General features: G+C 40.7%; 1 protein-coding gene across 9 annotated transcripts; it reads left to right on the top strand.

The window, feature by feature from the left end:
• Positions 1 to 9010: 9010 nt before the first annotated feature.
• Positions 9011 to 25538, top strand: LOC147304357 (uncharacterized). 9 transcript variants are annotated; one of them, XM_086280927.1, is made up of 29 exons: positions 9011 to 9057; positions 9945 to 10009; positions 10094 to 10159; positions 11087 to 11122; positions 11409 to 11474; positions 12211 to 12240; positions 12843 to 12911; positions 14300 to 14353; positions 15984 to 16025; positions 16154 to 16183; positions 16924 to 16980; positions 17072 to 17131; positions 17265 to 17309; positions 19367 to 19408; positions 19597 to 19632; positions 19708 to 19758; positions 19958 to 20074; positions 20182 to 20232; positions 20445 to 20471; positions 20574 to 20612; positions 21861 to 21911; positions 22317 to 22358; positions 22441 to 22473; positions 22571 to 22630; positions 22883 to 22948; positions 23036 to 23071; positions 23908 to 23943; positions 24598 to 24642; positions 25117 to 25538. In XM_086280927.1, the coding sequence occupies exons 1-29, from the start codon at positions 9047 to 9049 to the stop codon at positions 25149 to 25151; spliced, it is 1398 nt and encodes a 465-aa protein (XP_086137053.1). In that variant the 5' UTR covers positions 9011 to 9046; the 3' UTR covers positions 25152 to 25538. The 9 variants fall into 9 exon arrangements, with proteins under 9 accessions (XP_086137053.1, XP_086137054.1, XP_086137055.1 ...); XM_086280928.1 differs by having other exon boundaries at positions 12843 to 12902; positions 25117 to 25537; XM_086280929.1 differs by having other exon boundaries at positions 17072 to 17119; positions 25117 to 25537.
• The last annotated feature ends 236 nt before the right edge of the window (positions 25539 to 25774 follow it).

Raw genomic sequence — 25774 nt, 5'->3', positions numbered from 1 at the left:
TATATATATATATATATATATATATATAGTATATACATTGGGTGAATGTGCAGTAGTAGCAGCAAGCAGGTGAATTCTGTACATTAATATGAATAGACATCTGACTATTTTACAGGATAGACAATATAAACATATTTAAAATTAAAGGAATTGAAATGTACATTGTGCCTTGGTTTAGTGTCTGGAAGAGAGTCGTGTCTCAGTCAATTATAGATGATGTGAGAGGGCGGGTGTGTGTGTTTAGGGCACGGATGGCTTGGGGATAGAAGCTCCTCTTGAGTCTCTCTGTCCTTGCCTGGAAGATGCGGAACCTTCTACCAGATTGCAGAAGTTGGAACAGTTTGTTGCCAGGATGGGACGGGTCCTTCAGTATCTGCGCTGCTCTAGTTCGGCATCTCCTGGTGTAGGTGTCCTGAAGCGGGGGGAGAGCAATCCTGCAGCAGCGTTCTGCTGTACGGATCACTCTCTGGAGAGCTTTTTGGTCCTTCACACAGCTGTTCCCGAACCACGATGTCATGTTCTGTGTGAGGATGCTCTCCACAGCGCCTGTATAGAAAATCCTGAGGATCTTTGGAGAGACCCTGAACTTCTTCAGTTGTCGTAGGTGATACAGGCGCTGCCTAGCCTTTTTGGTCTGGAGCTGAATGTGGGCAGCCCATGTCAGGTCTGAGGAGATGTGGACACCAAGATACTTGAAGGACTGCACCCTCTCCACTGGAGCTCCATTGATGATAATGGGCTTGTAGTCTCTGTGCTGACCCCTTCTGAAGTCCACCACCAGCTCCTTGGTCTTGCTGACGTTCAGCTGGAGGTGGTTGTCCTGGCACCATGATGCCAGATTCTTCACTTCATCCATGTAGGCCGTCTCATCGTTGTTGGAGATGGCACCCAACATCACTGTGTCGTCAGCAAACTTCACAATGGTGTTGGAGCCATGGGTGGCCACACAGTCTGAAGTGTAGAGGGAGTAGAGCAGTGGCGAGAGGACACATCCCTGAGGTGCTCCTGTGTTGATGGTGATGCTGTTGGAGAAGCACCTGCCCACCCTCACCACCTGAGTTCTGCCAGTGAGGAAGTCCAACACCCATGCACACAGACGGCTGTTAAGTCCCAGATCCCTCAGCTTTGTGAACAGTCTGCAGGGCACTATTGTGTTAAACGCTGAACTGTAATCAACAAACAGCATTCGCACATAGTTACCCTGTTTCTTGTCCACGTGGCTGAGAGTGGTGTGTAGGACATGGGCGATGGCATCCTCTGTGGATCTGTTGGATCTGTAGGCGAACTGCAGCGGATCTGTGGTGTCTGGGATGGAGGAGGAGATGATGTTCTTCAGCAGCCTCTCAAACACCTTCATTACTACCGAGGTCAGTGCAACTGGCCGGTAATCGTTCAGGGATGAGGGTTTGCTGTTCTTGGGCACAGGGATGATGGTGGATCTTTTGAAGCATGTGGGGACCACAGACTTCGCCAGGGACTCGTTGAAGATGTAAGTGAACACACCTGCTAGCTGGTTAGCACAGCAGCGCCACCGGTGGGAAGGTTGGGGGATCGATCCCCGTCTCCTCTAGCTGTAAGCCACAGGAACCATCAGTAAGGTCTTAGCTTAACTGTTGTTAAATCTTCTGCACGGAAACAGTTTGATATCACCTTTACTGACTTGTAAGGAATTTCCTGTGGCTGGGATTGAGCAGTCAGACCGGAGTTAGCTGCATGGCCACATTCCTCAGGCTGCTCTCTGCAGCACCTCAACACTATTCACACCCTCTACCATACCTGCTGTTATAGCCCTAAAGTATAATGACTGGTGATTTGTGGCACAAAGTGATACAAATAAATAAAGCAGACTAAACATGCTGCTGAGGTGATTGCTGCACATTAGAGCTGTGAGACTTTTTTGTGAAAATTTATTCATAGAAACAAAGCTTCCTGTGCGCAGCCCAACCCATAGCTTGCTCCTGAAAGTCTCGGTTCTTTTCCTCTCAGCTGCAGACTCACTGCTGTTTATTGTCTGAGAATAAAGATTAAATCTTAAAATAGAATTCAAACTTAGTACAGATTTCATATGAGGTCAGCGGGTGCAGTGTAGATGTCCTGTTTTAGTATAAAACAATATAAAATTGTTGTAAAATTGTTTGCTGCCAGTAGAAAAAAATATAATCAAAGAACAAATTTGTATTGATCTCTAATTTGACAGCATAAGTTACCATGGCGATACACCCAGGTAAGAATGGACCACCTTCACAGCGCAGAGAATCCAGGGTTAAACCTGAAGTTAGCTGGATAAGATGAAGCCCTTCTTTGTAGTACAAGCCTCTGACGGTGCCAGCCCCATCCCTTCTTGTAAACATAAAGGTTAAATCCTGGGTTAACTTGATGAGTTGATAACCAGCTTCATGTGACCGTTCTAAATCTAGAAAACAGAAAGAGACTTTGGCTCTGTGGGACCTTGTAGTATGGGAGCTTGCTCACTTCCATCTGTTTCACCTTGTATCATGTTTTGGTTTCACCTGTTTCTGAAGCTGCATTTTGTCTGTCTCACCTGGTAGTCTCTGTTTATTTATTTCCTATTTGCAGCAGTGAGGCCTGTGGATACTGACATTTTAAGACAGCCTGGCGAGGTGTGTGGGAGACGGAAAAGTCAGGCTTACTGGTGTGGAACACTGATTCCTGAGATGAAGTTTCTTTGTGATGATGAATGAAAGGTGACCTGCAGGTCCTAAGAGGAGTCGCACATACCAAAGAAGAAGAGAGGGGTAGGGGGGCATTTCCTGCCAGATAAAGGGTGTTTGTTTCAACCTGTGATTGGTTAATGGGGTCAGGACAGAGGCCAACAGCAGGGGGCAATTCAATAGATCCTGCCACACCTGTGTGTGTGTGTGTGTGTGTGTGTGTGTGTGTGTGTGTGTGTGTGTGTGTGTGTGTGTGTGTGTGTGTGTGTAGGTTTTGAGTGTTCACACTGATGATAAGTATGTGTGATGAAGATCAGTTTGACCCGCATGGTGGAGTGCATCGTTGTTGGTCACAGATGGAAACTTTGGCTGTGGAGTTTCTGCGGTCTCACCGGCTTCCTGTTGCTCGATGGTCCCACAGCTCTTAGTTTCAGTCAGACATGAGGATCAAAGGTGCAGGTGAGCTCCAGTCATTCAGAACCAAGCTGGACCTAGACTATAGCTTAAAGTGCCCCTAATTCCTCTTCTGGACCTGATCCCAGAGTCCAGCCCAGCTCCAAGTTGGTTCTAGTTTCAGGATGTCCTACAGCAGATGGATTCAAAGTCTTGTTCTGCCCTGATTCCCACAGACAACAGGAAGCTCACTTCAAAATAAAAGCACAGAAGGTCATTGGGTTCTGTCACATTGACTCAGACTCAGGAGATAAACTACAGCTTCAGCTCTGTCATGTTGCTGTACCTATGCGATACCTGCTCCGATGTGACTTTTAACCCCTTCTTCTGCATCCAACAGACCAAGGAGTCAGCCACTTTGACAGGCTTCACAGTTCAGAATTAAAACAAAGGTGGAGGGAAAGTTTCGTTTCATCTCCGACTCTGTATCGGAGGTTCCTCTCACTTTAAATCAGTTCAGTCAGTTCAGTCCACAACCTTTAAACGCCTGCCTGTACACACCAGCTTTTCTTTAACGTCCTCTCAGTGTTGTCCTATTTCCTTCTTCATTATTTTGCTTTAATTTATTTTTTTAACTGTATGCATATTTCTGTGGAACACATTTTCACTGTGATTTGGAAATAAACTTCGTGTGTGTGTGTGTGTGTGTGTGTGTGTGTGTGTGTGTGTGTGTGTGTGAGAGAGAGAGAGAGACAATGAGAAAACGCACAGTAACACAGCAATTGCATTTCCTGCTTGTTTTTGTTGTTGTTTTTTTATCAGAAACTCTCTGGACCACACAATAATTCTGTGTTCCTTATTAACATATAATAAGTTATAATAAACTCTTCTCTGTCCCCTAGTTAAAGTTGGGTTTGTAAAATTGATTTCCAAGATTCAAATTGATTTTCGTTTGAATAATGTGATATTAATTCATTAAAGGCTGAATCCATTTTTAAATATAGATATATTTTGCCACAAACACAGGTTAATCTCAGGTTAAAGCTCACAAAACTATTTCAACAACCGTCAAACAGTTAAAACAGATCATTCCCTCTTACTTTGGTATTCTTGCTTCCACCACAATAAAATCACACTTCCTACACAGCTCTTTCTGTACTTCATTTTCCTTCTCTTGTACTAAAAATCTCAGTTTTCTGCATTATTAGCTTGCTTGTTACGCACCGTCTACCGTTGTGTATAGTGCTGTCAGCCTCTGTTTGTTTGTTTTTTCATAAATGATCTGCTGTTCAATCCTGAAGAAATTTAAACTTTTACAAATCTTGCCAAATTGCAAAATGCTTACTATCTCTCTAATAAAACCTCTTTAACTTGGCCCTGCTTCATTTCAGCAGCATCAGGTAATGTTCGTATGCTGATTCGCAGTTTTCTTCCCTTTTTGTTGTACTTTTAAGATGGTTATAAAAAGCCAGGCCAGGAAAATCTCCTTCATGTTTTTCTGTGTTTTATCCTTAGTTACTTTGACACAAAGGCATCTGCTGTGATGCTCACACCTCCCATGAAGTAGGAGGTCAGCTTTGTTTTTATGCATTATGCACAAAAATGTGTAAAAATGAAATCATGGATTCAATAGAACCCTAGTCCTAATATGTTCTAGTGTGTTCTAGTGTGTTCCAGTGAGTATTGCTTGTGCTGAGCTTGTATTAGTTCAAAGCTGCTTAATGTCACTGCAGACAGGAGAAAAAGCTTGTGAAGACTTATTAAAGTTTATTAAAAGTATTTAAATACCGATACATTTGATTTTCATGATAAATATTAATAGTAGTCACAATAATAATAATATTTTTTCACAGAAACCCCTGTCATAGTCCAATGCCTATGCAGGTGTACCCCACCTTTCACCCTATCACAGCTGGGACAGGTACCACCCACCATGACCCTAGAATCCAAAAAATGGATGAACCTTTAAAAACTTTGATACACTGAAGCAAAATATCCCAAAATCGAACGTTTAAATAAAAATTTTGCAGATTATTAAACAAGTAGATCCTCTGTGGATCAATTCCCACTGTTTTATTATTAATATATTTATCTTTATTCCCTGAATTTGGGCTGGCAGAGTGTGAACCCAATCAGAGAAACTAAGGCAAAACATGATGTGAGAGGATTGCCGGTGACCTCTACCAAATATCTTCATTGTGCAGACCCAGTTGTTCCATGTTTCAGTGGGAAAGTGTTAGAAGAGCTGCAGATGTCCTGCTGCTTTTATTCAGAATTTTAGTTTTCAGGCTCGAGAAGTCATTTGTCCACAAGGTGGGAGCAGTTTACACTGTTACAGCTTTATGTCACTTCAGGATAAGGCGATGTGATGTCTGTTTCCTGCAACATTTTCAGAATGAGGCTTGTTTGTACTGTCTTGCTGTGTTCATGCACACAAAAAATAAATGAATGGAGTCAGTTTCACAGGAGGAGGAGGAGAAGGTCACAGATGTAGTTCGAAGGAATGTTGGCAGCTTTTCTCTGCAGCTCTGTATCGCTTCAATAAAGCCTCCTTTCTATACATCCTCTGAGCCTGAACACAGAAAGAGACTTCAAGCTGAGAAGATGAAAAAACAAACTGCTCTCTTTCTAAATGAAAGTTGATCTCCAGCATTTCAGACAGAAATCCATCCAGTTCTTATCTCTCAGCAGGTTATTCACATTATGACTATCAGATTCCATCAGGACCAGTATCATCTTGTAAGTTAGCGACTCAGAGTCCAGTTTGGAAAACATGTTGTTTGAAGTTCATGAGCTCTACAACTGAAATATTTATCTTCAAAACCTTAAATGTATTTCTTCCTTCTTCTTCTTCTTCTTCTTCTTCTTTTTAAATTGAGACTCTTCTCAGTCAAAAAGTAGCAGGAGTGGCAGACGGTTGAAGCTGTTCATGTATGGAAACAAGAGAAAGAAAATGAAGAGGGGGGAGAGAGAAGATGAAAAGATCAAGAACAGTAATGGGACATGTAGCAGGCATTTTAATTATATCTGTCTCCAATAATCCAAGGATTGCAAAGGTTGTGTAAAGAGTTTCTGTGGCCGTCGTGCATGAGATTCATTAAAGAAGATGGGTAACTCCTACATCCTCCCTGCAGCGATAGGTTTTCAGTGTTCATATAGTCCACAGTTTCCACCATCCACTGTCTCCTCCGACATGCTCTGTGAACAGGTCTGCAGAGGTCCCTGTGAGGAAGGATCAAAGGTTAGGTCAAAGCTGTGCTCTGCGCCAAGAAGGGAGCCCCTGTAGCCTTATAGTTCATATAGGCTTGTTTGGATGGGAGGAACAAGACCTTATAAGACTTACAGGAAGTCCCGTCCCCCCCCCCCCCCTTTTTTTTTTTTTGTCTGCATGGTAGGAACTAGTAATTTCCAGAGACCCTGTTTGTGGAGTAGCTCCTACTTCAGGGTCGGTACTCTTCAACACAAGACTAACTGTTCAGTGGTTATAATGCACTCTTCTGGACATAGGCACACATCAGAAGAACAAATATTATAATAAAATCCATGTAAACATGGGGAACAGTTATGTCTAAAAATACACAGGGTATTAGAGAATTTTTAGTACGCCTATATGTGACTTAGGAAATGCAATGTGACTTTCAGATCTTGCATTCCTTCATCATCCAACAGTGTTCATCAACACAAAGCTAACTTCTATAGAGAAAAAAATGAAGAAACTGAAACGCCACCACTATGTGTGCTCACAACTTTTATGAACAGGATTTCTGGGGATAACTACATGGTGGAGAGTCTCCACAGGAGCTTGTCTCTGATTTTTTCCTATAGTAATTGGTTGTAGAAAAACCTGATAATGCCCAAATCTAGGTCGGGCATTATTTGCTGCCCCAGTTGAAGGACTTTAAGGAACTTAGAGTCGGGAGACTAACAAGTAGATCATGTGGCAAGTGCAGTGATATGGACAAGGTACTGGTCTGTGATGGTGTAGCCATTGGCTCTGTTTGTCTGGGCTGAGGCTTGGTGGTGACGACAGGGGCTCAGTCATTCAGATGAAGCTCAGGTCAACATTTCAACAGTTGCCTCAAGGTGCTTTATATTGTAAGGTAGACCCTACTATAATACATACAGAGAAAAACCCAACAGTCATAAGATCCCCTAATGCGAAGCACTTTGGCGACAGTGGGAAGAAAAAAATGCCCTTTTAACAGAAAAAAATACTTCCAGCAGGCTATGGAGGGGCAGCCATCTCCCACAACCAGTTGGGGGAGAGGAAGAAAAAACAAAAGACATGCTGTGGACAACAACATGCAGTGATATAAAATCAGTTTAAGAACTGTCTGTCTGTTTCTCACAGACTCTGTATGGCTTGAGCTGATGGCTTCTTTGTTTGAGGAGATTTTGTTTTTAATGTGCTTTCATAAATCTGATATTATTTGTATAAAGGTTTCTAAGAATGTGTCTTATCATCGGTGAAAAACTAATACCGCTTTTTTCCAGAAATCTGCATTAAAAGGGACTTCCTCTACAGCTGGGCTCACAGAGGAGACCAGATTGAACCTCGCTTTTTAAACTTTTTTTGTCTGCTGCATTTCTGCCTTGAATCAAAGGGGGCTGTATGATCTTAAAAACAGATAAAGCTATTGTGTTCAGAATCAGAATACAAAATCTGTATTTGTGTTCAGTTTTAAGAACAGAGTGGATGGTTTCTGAAAAGTGTCTTAGAGGTGGTGAAAAACTGTAAGACTGCAGGTCAGCTGGGGTCTCAGCTCAGCTTGGCAGCAGAGAGACCACTCTCATCTTTCAGTCCAACAATACAAGTCTGTTTTAACCAAGAAATTAATTAGAGTTGAAAGCTGAAACCCTGGGAGAAGGGGGGTTGAAGGTTATATGGCCTTTAAGGTTTTATAAAGTGTCTATAGTTGTGGAAAGTTTTATCATTTCTTTATTTGTACATAGAAAACAAACAGAAAACACAGCTGCTTCAAAATGATTTGACATGCACATTGGTCCCTGACTTTTTAATGTCTTTAATTTATTGTTTTGCGTTCATGACCACAATTGGCTGAAAATCCAGTTCATGGCATGTTTTTACTGCTCCACTTTAACAGAGGAGTTTCCTGTGTAATAATGATTACGATGCAATAAGCACAGACACTAACGACAGAATCTCTGTCGTCCTTGTGACACATTGACAGGGTGGAAGCCCCCTTCATAACAATTTTTTTTGGTTCACCATGAGTTGAATATGTGGAGGAAAATGGATGGATGAATGGTTCATTATGCGTCACGGTGAAGTTAGCTGGTTTGGCCAATCAGCTTTTGATTCCTACATGATGTCAGAGCTAGTCGTAATTTTTTTTTGAGCTACTCATAATTGAATCCGAAATTGAATGACACATCCTCCCAGATCAGACGTGTGTCCCTGGATGATGTCATTCCTGCTCTTAACCCTGCCTACAAAGCTCTGATTGGCTCATTATTGCTGCCAGTTAACACAAACACAGACTTCAGAGTAACTAACAAGCCTGAGATGTAGTGGAGTGATTTGAAGGTGGGTTTTGCAGGTAACAGGTGACCAGCAGGTCACATGAGTCACAGTAGTTACAGTTCACTTGTTTTCACTTGATTGTGTAATCAATATGTTTGACTGGAAGTTAGCAACAATTTCTACCTGTCTAATCTAAGGTAACCTCCAGGGGCAGACCTGAACATCACCTGGTTAGGATGGGTCACCTGCTGTTGAACCCTACTCCAGTGCAAAATGGGATGGATTTCAGGGCCAGTGAGGACCAGGAAAGTAACATTCATATAAGAACCAGTACATGATCTAGTAGTTTTAGTCTCAGTCGTATTTGCAGTATTTTCATAGATAGCATGAGCAGCCCCTCCCTTCCTGTCTGAGTATAAATACGAGTGGTTGAAGGAGGAGCTGCAGCTCTTCAGGTGCGTCTCTTTAGCTCAGCACGCACCTGTCACACAGCAACATGCTGCCAGCGTGAGTATTTGCAATACTACTATTACTACAAATGTTACTCTATGTACTGCTAAAGATACCAGCATGAGTGATACTACTAATATTACTGCATTTTAAAATAATAATACTGCTCTACACAAAGCTATTGATGACTACTCCTTCATTTTATTCTTGTTATACTGTTATCCTCCTGTGCTTGTACTACCAAAACTGTTTCTACTGCACTATATACTTTTGATACTACTGCTACTAACAATAGTATTAATAATATTAATAATAATAATAATAATGCACTTAACATTGATAAAACTACTAATGCTACTGCATTTTAAACTGCTTCTATTGCCACAACCATTATACTGCTAACACTAATAATACCACCGCATTTTTACTGCAGTAGTATTAATAGTCTACTATTACAACTACTAATAATAATACACTTTATACTGTGAAGACTGCTGTTACTCATATGACTTGTGCTAGTGCTACTATAACTGCACTATACAACAAACACTGCTGCATGTCGGTGTTGTAATACTTTAGTACTTTTGCAGTTCTGCTGTGCTTCATGAAATCATTGGTATTACTTCATCCTGACTGGATGCAGATTATTACTGACTGTTTTTGACTGTCAGCTCATTTGTCCAATCAGATCACTAAAAAAGTTTCTTGTTTTTTGATCCAATCAGAGTTCAGCCATCCTCATTCCACGTGGTGATGGTATTGATTATATTGACAGCGGTTTGTGTATTGATTGATTTCAGCAGAAATGAACTCATTACTAATGATCATTGATGAGGTTTATTGGTGCTGATTATTGTATTGTCCCTGTATCTTATTGATGAGTGTATGTGAGGCTGATTCTGACAGTGTTGGTCAGTACTGATTAATCTCCTCTGTCACAACAGAAATCTATTGATCATGTCCATGGCCGTCTTTTTGACAACAGCAGTTTCTACCGCTCCCTTGGAGGGTAAAAAAAAGAGAAGCTATGTTTTGTATCTTATTTCATTTTATTATTTCTGTTTGGAGAGAAGACTTTCTGTGTGTCTTCCAGAGAAGGAGCTGGAGGAGGTGGAGGTTGAGGCCACAGAGGAGGGGGAGGTGTCCGAGGAGGAGGAGGGTAGGCCTTGTGTGTGTGAGAGAAGCCAGCTTTTATCGTGAAAAGCAGATTCGTGTCAAATTGTTCATGAAGCATAAACTCAGAGTTTATACTGATGACAAAATGAAACCAAACTGAGGTCACACGAATGGAACCTGACCCTCACACAAACCTCAGAGTGAACAACAGCATCATCGTCTGTGATCTTTTCAAACCGGTTTAAACTTATCATAAAGACACAAACATGTCACACATTTCAGTCACAAAGCTTTTTAAAATAACTCTTCAGGCAGTGAGATTCTTTCTTTATTAATGAAACACTATATAACCATGACATAACCTTAGGTAATCAGTGTTTGCCAAACATTACCTGGTGTTGGTTCTTGGGGTTTGTTTGGGTGAGTAAATGTGTGTGAGACATTCTCAATGACCCCTCTTCGGGTCCCTGTTCAAAGTAGAGTGGGTGTGAGACTGTAGGGCTGACAGTGAAGGTTTGGAGAAGGTGGTGTTTGCTGTTTTTGAGGGAAAAATGACAAAATCCAACAGCTTTTTCACAGTACTCAGTCCTCAGAACATCACCTATCTCTCATTTGTGTACTAAAATGTTTTTACTGACACAAATCACTACATCCGGGTCAAGATAATATAGGTTTTCTTTGTTTATTGTTAATTTGTTTGTGTTTGACTGAATTAATTTCAGTGTAACTCCTGTAGGATGCGTGGCCTCTGTCCAGTAAATGAAATATTAGAAATCATAAATCTTCGTGAAGCAGTGAGTGCAGCACATGTGTTAATGCTAAGCTAGGTGACATACGCGCATAGGGGAAAGGTAGAAGGAGTCAGAGGTCAAAAGTCAGAGCAGAAATAAAAAGACACTAAAACAGAGAAGTGTGACATTTGTTTAAAACTTCTAATTAGACATAAATGTTGGATGTCTTCTCTTTCCAGATGATGATGACTCCAAGAGTCAAGATAAGATTGGGGGTGAGAGGCAAAACACACTGTGACCTTTGCCCTGTAGTATTATCTTATAAACCTGCATAAACACAAAGAAATGAAAAGTTCAAACATCAGACTGTTTAAATGAACGTGACGTGAGAACCTTATAAACATCTCTTTAAAAATCTGTGTGTAATATATGTTTTTCAGTCTTATCTAAATGTGTCACAGAATGAAGCTCAAATGATGCCTTTAGGTTTATAATAATATCTGGAAACACAAGCTTCATTCATGCCGAACACCTGACAGTTTGCTCCTCCCCCTCCTGCAGGAGCATTTGGTGGGCAGCGGACCACCACGGCAACGGTGGTGGCAGTGGGGGCTGCTGGGGGTTCAGGTGAGTAGACCTGATCAGGTTTTTCCTTTCTGAATAGTTTTTTTGTTTGTTCCAACTGGTCTCAGGTTTAATCCAGATTAACTGGCTGCTTTTCAGACCAGGATTACCCACTTCCTGAGCTCCTCAGGTTACTGCAGGATGTCCAGAACCACGGCATCACGTACAGGACAAACTCTGCAAAAGCAAAAGTAGCAAATATGTTACTAAACACAAGAAGTGAAGTCTCTGCAGTCTTTGAGAGACTAAAACTCTTAGTTTGTGTTTCTTATATTCATATGTAGCTGTGTACAGTCTAATTTCAGCTAACTGTAATAATCTACTGCCTGTTCATTTTTTAGCTTTATTTGATAAACACAGTGAAGAGAAGACAGGAAGGCAGGAGCAGAGAGAGAAGGAAGAAGGCATGTGGCCGCGGGTCGGACTCAAACCCAGGCCAGCTCTCAGTAGTATGGCATGTGGTTGCCCGCTCCATGCATTGAGCCAAACTAGCGCTCCCAGACTGTTCATTTTTAAAAGAAATATGAAATCACCATTATGTTAGAAAGTACTGAAAAATAATATTTAGTTTTTGTATTTCACACAAGCGAATATTGAGGAAGAAATGTAAATGTTTTATGATAAAATCGTGCTTCTTTTTTATGGAAGTAAAGATTATAAATGTGTTTTTCAGCAAGAAAACATGAAGATGAGTTTTTGGTGACATGCATGGTTTGACTCAGGTGTATTTTCTCTGCAGGTGTCTCCTCTGACATTCAGGATCTAAGTGGTAAGTTCAGCTAAATGTATAGTTTCTTGAAGATGTTAGAGAAAAGTACAGAATGCTGATAGCTTATCAGAGTCTATCCCAACTTTATTGAGAGACATTCTCTTATTTGATTGAAATATTACTGATATTTCTGTGTTCTGTGTTAGGCTTTTGGCTTTGGGACCTTGTGTAGTCATAGAAAACAGAGCTTCTCTGACATTTAGTTGTTAAACTAAGGTTCACGAAACAAAATAAGTAAGAGTTGAAAATTCATGACGGTTTACTGTTTTTCTCAGAGCCTGCTGTACACCCTGACAGTTATCATTAGAAAAAACACTCAACGTCAAATCCCAGAAACCGCATCATGGGAAGCCCCCAGCAATCTGAGGCTATTATAACATAACTAGCAGTCAGGCTCAACTGACTATTTCCATTATCAAAGAGGAAAGTTTTAAGCCTAATCTTAAAAATAGACAGGGTGTCTGTCTCCTGAATCCAAACTGGTTGCTGGTTTCACAGAAGAGGGGCCTGAAAGCAGAAGGCTCTGCCTTCTATTCTACTTCCATTCTAACTCTACGGTCTGAGAGCAAATATACTTGTTTAAAAATGATGTTTATTTTCAGCTTCCAGTGGTCAAACAGCAGGGGGAAGAACACATGAAGGAACAGCCGGAAGCTCAGCAGGTAAACCAGGTGAATCTCATCCAGAGAGAAACGCGATGACAAATATGAACATCTTAGACAGTAAAATGTTTGATTTGAATGGTAATCAGATTTCAGTCACTCTGCTCTGATCACTTCTCTGACTTTTGTTAGGTTACAGTCTCATCAGTGGAAACACTCCCTACTTAAAGGATCGCACAGAAATCTGTGTGGCAATTTAATACTTTTAAGAGACATGTTACACTCCAACCTCTTTACAACGGTTGAACTATCCAGTCATTTTGCTACATCAATACAGTGTAGTGCCTCTACTCAGGACCAGTAAAGATTAGATGGATTCTATAGCGTTTTTCTACTCTGAGCACAAAGCAGGTTCTACAACTTGTCCCATTCATCCATTCTCATAAGCACTTTTTACTTATGCTATTCCTATGTAAGTGTTTCTATCTAACATTCACACATATTTATACTCTTGGTTGCTCTCAAGTGGGGTTAATATCTTGGCAAATGTCTTTGGCCTGTATTTGCATGCAGACTGGATCAGACAAGGCTCAAACGACCAAGCTCCCTATTAGTAGGTGACCTGCTCTATCTCCTGAGCTACAGCCACCTCTTATTGTACTGCAATATCAATTTCAACACAGACTCCAAATATCTACGTAGGTTTGGAAGGAGGTTTTGATTTTAGGGTCTCAGGAAAAAAGTCATCACTGAAGTGAACAACTGGGAACTTGTTACCTTAGGAAAGCTCATAAACAATACACAGTACACAGTCACACAACCTGGAAAATAACACCTGCTCTTCATAGGTGTAAAACAAACAAAATAAAAGGAGAAATGAAATTAAATGAAATTAATAAAACAAAATAAAGTCTTCCTGTTGTAGAATGACAGAAGTCCAGTCTGAATTGTCTTTTAACGTTCCTTGTGACCCAAAAAGCAGTGCCTGTAAGGACGTGTGTGTCCCTTCAAAGCAGTGCTTTAAAGCACAACTACCCATCTACTACCCGGATAGGACTAATAAAACATCTGAATCCCAAGGAATAGCTTGACTCAGCCCTTCAGAGATCTCCCACAATCCAATCGCATGGCTGGCCACACCATTTCACCATCATCCAGAATGTAATTGGGCTGTACTCACCATCAGTGGTTCTCTACAATCCTGTGTTGGGATTTTTCAATACTAATATTGCAACACCAGTTGTTTTTTTTCTACTCAGAATTCATGGCCAGGATCTCTTTGTCTTGCTCTGATACACACTTGGCCACCATTACTGGAAACATTCTCACATGGAAGTGTTAGACAATGCTTCCTGTGCTCAAGACATAAGTTCATTGCACGGTCTGTAAGGGCTTTGAACATCTGACCATTTTACTTTTTTTGTATTTAGAAGCTAAAACTGCTCCTGTTGTTACAGGTTCTGCAGCAGCTGAGATCTCTGATGTTTCCACAGCTTTGATCCATTCTGCAGGTAAACAGCCTGGGCTTTTTAAAAAATGGCAGATATGTGGACTTTTATTTTGAAGAACAAACAGGGTGCAGTCAATAACTATATGCGACCTGTATGCATTTGGATGGAACAAAACTTCATGTCAAAACACTGAAATCATCATCAAATGGCATCATGACATTACAAAAACGTAAACACAAGAATTAAGGTGTTTATCATTAGGGGGAAACAAATCCAAGCCTATGTGGCTCTGTGTGAAAAAGTGATTATCCCCTAAACCTAATAACTGGTTGGAAAAACCTAAGCAGTAATAACTGCAGTCTAGTGTTTGCGATAACTGGAAATAAATGCTGTGGAGGACTTCCCTCTCATCTTTGCAGAATTGTTGTAATTCACCCACAGTGAAGGGTTTTCAAGCCTGAACCACCTTTTTAAGGTCACCCCTCATCTCAACCAGATTCAGGTCAGAAATTTGACTAGGCCCCTCTAAAGTCTTCGCTTTATTTTTCTTAAGCCATTCAGAGGTGGATTTGCTGGTGTGTTTTGGATCATTATCCTGCTGCAGAACCCAACTGCACTTCGGCTTGAGATCACAAGCAGATGGCCAGACATCCTCCTTCAGGTCGTTTTGGTAGACAGCTGAATTCATTGTTCCATTTACCACAGCAAGTCTTCCAGGTCCTGAGGCAGTAAGCAGTCCCAGACCATCACCATACCGGCATCATATTTTACTGTTGGCATGATGTTCATTCTCTGAAATTCTGTTACTTTTATGCCAGATGTACTGGACATACACCTTTCCAAAAGGTTCAACTTTTGTCTCATTAATCCACAGTATTTGTGAGCAGAGGTTATCATCTCGGAACTCTCTTTTTTCCCCGTCTTGTAGAGTCATGAACCTTAACTGTGGCACGTGAAGCCTGAAGTTCTTTGAAAGTTGTTCTGGGGTCTTATGACCTCTTGAATGAGTCGTTGCTGCGGTCTTGGAGTCATTTTGGTCGGTTCACCATCACACCTCTTCCTTCATGGTGGTAACCATGTAGTAGTAGTAGAGAGCATCCTTTCACAGCGGGTGGAACTAAAGATCTAAAATTTGGACTCATCAAAGGAAAGCAGATTTCTACACATCTGATGTCCATTCCTTGTGTTTCATGACCTGAAACAAATCTTTTCTGCTTGTTGCTTTTCCTTAGTAGTGGTTTCTTAGCAGCTTGTTGACCATAAAGACCTCATTTGTACAGTCTCCTCTGAACAGTTGATGTAGAGATGTGTCTGCTTCTGGAACTGTGGGCATTTATCTGAGGTGCTGCATAACATGACTGAATGTCCCAACCCCATTAAGAAGGCAATAAATGCCACAAATAAACCCTGACGAGGCACACCTGTGAAGTGAAACCCATATCAGGTGACTACTCATGAAGCTCACTGAGAGAAGGCCAAGGGTTTGCAGCACTGTCAACAAAGCAAAGGAATCTAAACTATAAGACATATTTAGAGTTATTTATCATTTTTTTCTTTGCTTAATAATTCCATATGTCTTGCTTCACATATTTGATGTCTTCAGTATGTATCTACAAGGCAAAAATAGTAAAAAATAAAGATAGTCCATTAAATGAGAAGGTGTGTTAATCGATGATTTCTGTGTTTTAAGGAGACAAGCATTCCTCTGCTTTATCTCACACAGAAACAAATGGTAAGTCCAATTATTACTCTGCTGGCATTTTGAGAATTATTGATTCATTAAGCTCAGCACAACAGCTGACTGTACGAGCCCTTTAGCATAGAAAGCTTCACATCTTTAAACCTGGTCTTTGTCTGCAGGTTCTGCAGGAGCTGGCTCAGAGACCAACAGTAAGTAGCTTTCAAATCCCTCAAACAGAGACCAATCAATAGATCATTGAGTTGAAGACCTTTCAATATGTCTGTGAAGATTCTCAGTTCATTGTAGTCTAAGGAGCTTGGAAAGAAAAGCATCTGGACTTCTTTAAGTTTCCTTGAAGAGGTTTCACCTCTCATCCGAGAAGCTTCTTCAGTTCTTGGGTCAAATGGTGGAGAGCCCCAGATTTAAGCCCTGTGGGAGTGTCCCCCCAAGAAGGACAACAGACCCCCTATTGATCCTCTACCTAATCACACGAACCAAGGTGTGAAAACGGGTGTAGGTCACAATCAGCCAAGGTTTTTGGTGAGCTCATTGTGAAACCAAGCTCCATCCTATTATGTGATTTCCTGAGGTCAAATGGCCAAGGACGTGAGTGGGCGTTAAGGCGTCTGGGAAGCGATCTGGATTATAGATGGTAGACAGTTGGTGTCGTAACCCACCGCCTCTGTTCAAGGATGGTCGTTCACAGTGGACATAGATGGCATTGGCATCTTCGAAAGAGTGACCTTTGTCCTTTAGATGCCATTGTCCCTCTCATGGGGAAACACCCACAGGGCTTAAACCTGGGACTCTCCACCATTTGACTCTAGAACAGAATAAGCTTCTCGGATGAGAGGTGAAACATCTTCAAGCAACTTAAAGAAGTCCAGACGAAAGATCTTACAATCTCTTCAAAAAATTATCAATTCTTGTTTTGTTTTGTTTTTTCGAGGTAATGGACAGAAGCTCCTGAATGGAGGAGGAGGGGGTGGAGTTGGCAGTCAGACAGGTAACGCGGTATGGAGAGGGGCTACAAGGGAGACAGGTGAAACCTATTTTTTAAGAAGCTCAGAGACATTAAGTTCAACTCTCTTTTCCAGATGCTGTGGGATTCTTTCAGGGTGACGTTTCTCACCTGGGTCTTACAGGTGAGTGTCCAGGTGAGGTGTCTGTGACATCACTTTTACTTCATCAGATCCAAGTCAGATTTTTAAGTGCTACAAAGGCAAAGAACACTTCTATGGCTTTAAGGAGGAATCTCTCAGCAGCTGTCATTGACTTTTTCTCCTTTAGGATCCATAGAGCCATCTAGCCATGACTTCCTGCTTGGCATGATGGGTAAGTTCAGCTGCTCTCATTTTACAAACCAATAATTTTCTTAAATCTGAAGCTTGATTTGATGATAAAATCTGAGGTCATTCCAGATACACACTGACTCTTTTGGTCTTTTGCTCCAGCTCTGACTCACAGAGGGATGTGGCGAGTTTCAACACAAACAGGCTTTCTCTGCAGTAGCGGGCTCAATAAAACCTTAAACCCCAGTCAGAGATAATGATTATCAGATTATTAGTCTTCTTTGTTAGGCCAGGCTCTCTGCTTCACTCCCTGAGAGCCCTCAGACAAAATGGGTTATTTCACAGATCATGGTCATTTGTGAGTGACACATTATCAGATGATGATGATGATGATGATTAAAACGTCAAGGAAGAATATAAAAATATCACATAGAGCAAGATGGGGATGTATGTCACAGAGCAGTAAAATATTTTAATGACAGCTAATTATTTTACCTATGAGTATGGTCAATGCTGCTGTTTATTTCTGTAGACACTAAAACTGGTGAGCCAAATTGTGTAACAGGAAGTTCTTTAAATAAAAGGGGATCAGATTCCCAGGGCACAGAGACTACAAGTCTAACAAGAAAAAGTTTATTCATGGAGGTGGAAAGCAGGAATAAAAGCAAACAAAATTCTAAAAAACGTATGCAATAAAATGTTCTTGGTACCCTAAAATCCCCCAAGAACAAATAAAAACAATTCTTAAAACTACAATAAAATGTTCTTTGTACAGTAAAATCCCACACAGTCCAGCAATTCAATTGTCCTACAACCCAATACCAATGTTCCTTATATGTAAAAGTTAAACAGAGGAATTCCTCTTCTGAAGTGGGGACCACCTCATCCCTCCACTGGGCACCCCACATCACAACCCAGCTTGCACTCCGCACTCGAGTCTCTCGCTCGCTGCTTCGCCCTGTAAATAAACATACTGGCCAGAACCATCGTCTGACCTGGCTAATAGCCATGTCATATCTGGCCCTTCCCCTTGCTCAGCCAACTTTCTTTAAACAAGTCCTTTCCCCAGCTGATAGGCCACACCCACACCTCAACAGACGCCTGCTATTTGCTAACTGTCCAGAGTCCACAGTGGATTAAAACAATAGCATGCAAAAAAAAACAAAAAAAAACACTAAAAACATGCAATACAAATATCAGAATAAAATCATGCAAATATAATCAGAACCACACTCACAAATAAACACTAAAATCAGAATAAGACCAATTATAAAGAAAAAAATCTAAAATTGGATCTATTAAGGCTTCCTGCTACCTGCTGCTCTCTGGCAGGTAGCTAAATGCAGGTAGCTTATATTGCTCTCCTTTTTTTGCTTGTTTGATATATGTATTTTTTGTCTGTTTGTTTTGTTTGTTTTGTTTTTTGCCCTTTATCACTGTTCCTCTTCCCCGCTGTTCGCTCTTCCCCTACCTCTCTTTCATTCTCCCTTTTCTTTCCCCCAGTCATGTCTGTCCCGTGTGTAGCAAGTGAAAATAAAATAAACAATTATATATATAAAAAAAAAAGGCTTCCTGTCCCACAGCCTGATGAAGGAGACATGGAAATCAGATCAGAGTGAATGAATGTGACTGGTTGAACAGGTGTTCTTGCCGTCGATGAGACTTAGCAGGAAATCACAATCAAGTAGAACAATATTCACACATTTTCTAAATAATCACATGAACACATTCTTGTGACAATGTGGTGCACAGCTTGTGCTTCATTTGGTGAGTATGGTATGATTTACCACACATATAAAACATATTCCCACGGCAGAGAATCTCTATTACACTCAAAACATGCTGGAAATAATAAAAATAAATAAAAATAAACAGTGACAATGTGGTTGATTCAAACCAAAACTCTGAATATAACATTTTGCTGATCAGGTGATATTTTCATATGAAAAGAGAGCCTCTTTCATGAGATATAAAGACAAGACACAGATAAAAAGCCATTAATGTCGTTTTGCAGTATACCTGTCAGATGTCTGAGCCAAGAAGAAACACAATAAACATAATTCTGTATTTTATTGTAGTGGAATGTTTCTGTGTTTTTAGGTGGTGATGCTTTCGGTCCAGATGGTCACGTTAACATCCCAGGTTTGATTTCTTTCTGAAACACTTAAAGTGATTCTTTGATTAGTGAACTTAACCATGACTACTAAAGCTGGGGGAAAGGGCTCTGATGTGATTTAGGGTTTGTTGTTGTTGTTGTTTGTTTGTTCTTTTTTGATTGTTTGATATTGGTGTTAATTATTGTTTTGCTTTTTGTTTCTGAATTATCACAGGTAACATGACAGCACCCTCTCACCTGGAGCCTTCAGGTATGACTTCCTCTTCATTTAATAATGTCTGAAATTGGACAAATCACGCTGGTTGATGTTTTTCTTTTGGTTCAGGTGTGACAGCAACTCCACATGCAGATCAGAACAGTCTGAACTCACTTGCAGGTGAGTACAGACTCCTCCCCCACTAACGTCATCCAAATATATCACATGATGTTTTTGAACTGTCCAATTATTTTTTATTCAGCCAAAAGCATTATGTAGCTGCTAGTGGCAGTTCAAACACAGCATCTGTGTTTGTATCTCTGCTGTTTCCTTTCCTTGCTTGTTAATCTTTCCTACCTCCTGTTTCCTGGTATTGAAGATCTTGTTCATCATTCTGATACCACCGTTGATCAGCCAGGACCAGATCAAACTTTCCTGAGTTCAGGACCTGACCAATCATTACCCAGCTCTGTCTCTGGCTCCTCCCACTCTGCAGGTTGTGAGAGGAAAGACTTTTACTCTGAAAACCAGATTAACTTTTACTCTGAAGTTTTCCTTCATCTCTTATTTAGTAAAGTAAAACAGCATCTTTTTCCTTTTCAGGGGCAGTGTCTTCATCCTCAACGCACATTGAAGCTCTCAGAGACCAGAAAGGTGATCTCACACTAGCATAAATGTAATCCCAAAGGTTTTAAACTTTACATCAGCTCCACTGTAGACTTTTCAATGTTGTTTCTTTTTTTTCTAAACTTAAATTTAAAAAAAGACACATTATCTGGCACCTGAACTAAGGAAAATATCAATAGTCCCGATCCTTCATTATCTGTTGACCATATTTCATATTGGTGCTGTATTTGTCCTCACAGATGCAGCTGATTCAGCTGATACTAATGGTAATTCCTCAGAGCTTCATGCTCTTAAATTTACTGCATATAAAAATACCTTCAACTATGTAATTATTGTTTGATTTTCTGAATTTACTTTGTGTTGTTTAGGAAACGGTCGACAGACCCTGTTGACAGACACAAATGGAGGTAAATGTTCACCATTTTAGTTCACTTCGATAAAAACATTCAGATCTGCAACAGAACACACCTGAGTAGACCAGACTATCCATCTGTCACCCACCTCGATGATTTGCCCATTCACGGTAGCAGCAGGCTAAGCTCCACACATTATTCTCCTCAACAGTATCTTCCAGTTCCTCCCTGAGAATTAAGAGTCTCTCACAGGCCAGATGAGATATATTACCTCTTTGATTTTCTTCATAAATAAATGAATCATGGAACAGAGGACCCCAAAAAAGGAAGAAGAAAATCCCATCTTTAATCGGAAACAGGCATTATTCATACACTCTGCGTTTGCAAAAGGCAAAATTTAAAAGAAAAAACTCCAACAGGTCATATGTGAAGGGGGGAAAAAAGAAAAACAAAAGAATACATTAAAGACCCGCCTTACTTGACTGTGATCAGTTGCTATGAAGGAACGTATCTTTCCCTTATCTGGATTCACTTACCATAAGATTTATGATCTGGATAAACGTTCACTTACTATCTGTCACATTAGCCCAGGGTTTCCCCTGTATGTTTACATAAAAGTGGTAGTGTTGGCTGTATCTGATCAATAACAAAGGTCTCGTGACTCTTGTTCCACAGAAAATGATCTGTGAATGTTACTTACTGGGCAGCACAGTAGTATGGTGGTTAGCACTGTTGCCTGCATTCGACTCCACCATTTGGCTGGTTGTATGTTTTTCCCACGCTTCTTCCCACAGTTCAAAGATATGCAATTAGTGGGATTAAGTTAATAGGTGATGCTAAAGTGTGAATGCCCCCCCGTTACCGTGATAAGGATACTTGGAAGAGAACTGCAATTGCACTCATCCACTGGTCCATCTCAATCATCACTCAAGATTAAGATCCTGAAATACTTAACTTCCTCACTTGGAGCAGCAACACGGAGGGAGTAATCCACCATCTTCTCGCAGAGGACCATGGCTTCAGAGAAGGAGGTGCTGATTCTCAGCTTGGCCCTGGTGTAAGATAATGGTCATGTTCTGAAAAAAACAACAGTACTACCTCATCTTCAAAAAGCAAAAGCCCTCTGTATCAATTTAGTGATTCTTCATTTGAACACAGGTGAACATAAGACATTTGTTGAAAAGTCAGATAGTGGGTTCAGAAGGATTCCTGGCTCAGATCACCCCCTTAGATACTCCTCACACCACCTTCATCGCCAACATTTGTTTCTGCAGTTTAACTTTGCTGTTTGTGTTTCTGCAGCAGAGACAGAAAAACTGGTTTCCTTCAGCGATCTTTATACTGATCTCACAGGTACAGTCTAATCAAGCTAATTATTTATACCAGATTATATGTTGGAATTCAGTGTCTCCATTGTTCCATCGTTAGACTAGTAAACTGTTAACATTATGAGCTAAAAGAAGCTAAAAGTCCGGAGTATGTAATGTTTACGTCACCAGGTCAGGGAGTGGTACTGCTCAACATGAAGCTCTTTAAATGGTTTGAACACTTCTTACAAAAATAGCCTCACATTTTAAGTTATACAATTTTCAGTCAAAGACAAGGCGTACAGGAAGTACAGGATAACAGCCAAAGTGCAGAATAACTGGAAACCACACCCGAGTCACCTTATCCAGTCGTTAATCTGGAATCAGGATTGTATTTTAAATGATCAGTGAAATAATGTGATAAATAAAAATGTGCTGATGATGTCATCAGGTGGTGCAGAGTCAGTAACCAGGATTAACGTCAATCTCACAGGTGAGGTGAACAGATCAAAAAAAGCTGTTTACTGATAAACAGTGTTAGTAATGGATGAAGCTCTGTGTTCTGTTATTTCTAGCTTCAGGTCTTGGATTCGGGCATGATGTCACAGGTACTACTACTTACTATGACTATGAAGCTCATTGGTTCATAATCCGGTGTGGGAGAGGGGGGTTATCCACTTTCTGTCACATGATCATGTGTTACAGAGTCTCCATCCATTATGATCCAAACTGCGTCTGTCGATGTCACACAGACACATAACCCAGGTACACATATCTTTACATTTGTCTTTACAGTTGTCCCTGGTTCTCTTTGTGCATTTGTGTGCATATCTTTGTGTATGGCCGTCTGTCTCTACATCTGTCTTTCTGTCTGCCTGACTGTAAATCTATCTGTACATCTGCCTGTCTTTCTGTAGGTCAGCCTTTGCATCTGTCTGCTTCTGTACACCTGTCTGTACATTTGTCTGTATATCTAGGTTTACATTTTCCTGTCTGATTCTCCTCTGCTTTATTCAGTTTCAGGCATTCACCCTCACACAGATCTGGTTACCATGACAGCAGACTTCTCTGGGACAGATACAGGTATGTCCATCTCCCTTCAATATACTAACAGTTAATTAACAGACAGGTGAGAGGTCAAAGGTCAGATGTATGTTCTGTGTGTTTCAGTTGCAACAGATCATACAGGAAGGCTTCTCGACTCTAGTAAGTTCTACTATACCTATTCCCACCTAAAAAAAAAACAGTCCAATTCCAGCAACTTGCCCTAACTCACAAGGGTTGTCACAAAGCCAAGTATGCAACATGCTCTTTATACACTTAGAGGGAGCCTGCAATTAATCGAATTTCCAAGGGCTATGGTGTTTACTTATGGTTTTGTAGGGGGGGGGGGGGGGGGGGGCTTAAAGTAAAAAAAAAAAAAGGTTTATTGATCATGTTTTGATCATTTCTTTGATCTTTGCTTATTGATGCTGTTTAAAAAAAAAAAACCCTAGATGTCCTTTGTCGCCTCTGAAGGGTGAGGTCTAAGGAGCTTGGAAAGAAAAACGTCTGGACTTCTTTAAGTTGCTTGAAGACATTTCACCTCTCATCCGAGAAGCTTCTTCAGTTCTAAGGGTCAAATTGTGGAGAGTCCCAGATTTAAACCCAGTGGGAGTATCCCACTGTCCAGACGCTTTTCTTTCCAAGCTCCTTCCATTACGATGACCTGGGTGACTGAGAACCCTCACAGACACTCTGAAGGGTGAGAACTTTACAAATCCGGCAGTTTAAAGTGTGAGCATGAAACAAAGCAGCATCGCTGAGAAAGGTGTAGATCAGTGTCATGTGGTCTATCACGAGGTTCTGGCTCATTCCCGTTAATAAACTCACATTCAAACGCAGGAGAAGATCAAGTTGTGAGGTTTAGTGTTTGTGACTGACTGGGATTGAGTTCATGTTTCAGAGTGTCTGTTCTTATTCTGCTGTAGGTCTGTGTCTCTTTGTGGGTGTGTCAACACCCACTGAATACACAATGTGTGTGTCGTTTTTTTCTTTTGCAGGTCCTCCAGCTGTGACAGATCACACACAGATGGCTGGTAAGTCTTAAAAATGTTCACAGCTTTAAAAGGTTTAGAACACATACCTGAAATATGGACAGAGCCTGTATGTCACGTGGAAACCTATGCCCTCTAGAGGACTAAGACTGCATATGCTCTTTTCCACATTGCCACCATATTGGAAAATTCCATGTATTCCATGGCTTCTATGTACTAGCGGGGAATTGTAATCTTACCAAGTAGTTAAAAACACACACATTGGGGGGATTCTGTATTTGTGATTTTTGTATAAAAGCATCAGAGGTAATAAGTAAGAAATCTTTGTCATCCTCAGGGTAAAAACATCTAGTATATCAGACCACTGACTAATGATTGCATAGTTTCTTCAGGGGGAGGGGCTTAAGCTTTTCAAGCCTGGGTTAATGCTAAGATAAGTTTCTTCTTTGGTTGTTAATATCAGTATTTTTGTAAAAAATAAATAAATAAATAAATTGCAGATTGGATGAAGAGAATTCTTCCCTCCAAGTGTACTTTCTCCTTTGCATCTGTGCCCCAGAAGGTTCAAAGGTGTGCTGGATGCGGTTTGGGGTCCCATTTTTTGGTTAAAGGATATTTTGCTGTTTGTATCTGATATGAGATCAGGTGCTGAAGGCTTGTTCTTTCTCTTTTCTTGGTTCTGCTTGTTCTCTGCAGGTTCAGTTACTGAACAGTACAACCCATCTGGTCAGGGTCCTGAAGGTTTGTTATCATCACACTCTTGACTCGAATCTTTACAATATTTCATTTAATACATTTTCTCTATCACTGAAGATGTCCTGAGCAGTCTGATGTTTCCTGTTTAGTTTACACTTTCTTTGTATTCAATGTTCATCAAACCCTGAAACTGATTTTTATTTAAAAGAACCTTATGTCAGGGTCATGAAAACCCTGCAGCATCAGTACTGGATGTGTTAGATCTGTCCCTCCAGATCCAGATAGTAAAAACCCCCACATAAATTCATTATGTGTTTTAACTCATACCAGAGGGTATAAAAATGATCCAAAATATGATCCATTATTTAAACCGTCTATTGTAGCATGCAACAGAGAAGCTTTGCAAACACATGCTGGAACATGTTGAAAACGTGTGTTAATTAATATGTTTGTTCGGAATGTTTTTATTTTTATTGTTCTCATGTGAAGCTTTTCACTGAATCTTAGTTTCTCGTTCAGGTACAGAAAATGTGGAACTGGAGGATACCTGCTGACTTCCACATCAAACCGCGAGTTCGCTTCCTGCGTTACCGTTTCCAGTGTACCGACCAATCAGCACGGCCAATGAAATCTGACCCCTCCCACTAGCTGTAGGCCCCTCCAGTGAATGGCAGCAGGTGTTTTTTTGTTTGTTTGTTTTTTTAATATTTAAAAATGTCGGTTTATAGACATTTATTTTGTCTTAGAGAATCATGGAGGGAAAGTAAAGAAAATTAGTCTCAACAGTGTGCTGATTCAGATTTGATCTGATGACAAAAAGGAAGTGACATGTTCATTGTAAAACATGGTTTAAAAATTCTGTAATAAATGTGTTTGTTGAACATCAAAACTGAGAATTTGTCTTTTGCCCAAACTGGTGACTAAACTGTCGTCCTGGATTTTGTGAGCTCTGAATAAATCTTATTATTCATCACTGATTGAAGAAAATAAGAACAACCCCAGGTTTCTTAGACTCCATTTCTTCTGCTATCTGGACCACCACGCCACATGATGTCCATCTAGTTGACACAGCCCAGGTCCACATCACCCTGAACCCTGGTGAAGGTCTGGTCTGGTGACCCCAGTATGACACTATAAACAGATTACTGGAGGCCAGCATGATCATCCCATATCAGTC

The sequence above is a fragment of the Aulonocara sp. 'chitande type north' Nkhata Bay genome, linkage group LG22 (assembly GCF_057382095.1).
Source record: "Aulonocara sp. 'chitande type north' Nkhata Bay isolate Kocher_YH1m ecotype deep benthic linkage group LG22, A_spYH_male_GT1.1, whole genome shotgun sequence".
NCBI classification, from domain to species: Eukaryota; Metazoa; Chordata; class Actinopteri; order Cichliformes; family Cichlidae; genus Aulonocara; species Aulonocara sp. 'chitande type north' Nkhata Bay.
This window is presented reverse-complemented; position numbering and strand designations above follow the sequence as displayed.

Coding starts and splice junctions, on each gene's coding strand:
- LOC147304357 (XM_086280927.1), top strand. Junction 10,160..11,086: donor GGTGTCCGAGGAGGAGGAGG/GTAGGCCTTGTG, acceptor TTCTCTTTCCAG/ATGATGATGACTCCAAGAGT. Junction 11,123..11,408: donor GAGTCAAGATAAGATTGGGG/GTGAGAGGCAAA, acceptor CCCCTCCTGCAG/GAGCATTTGGTGGGCAGCGG.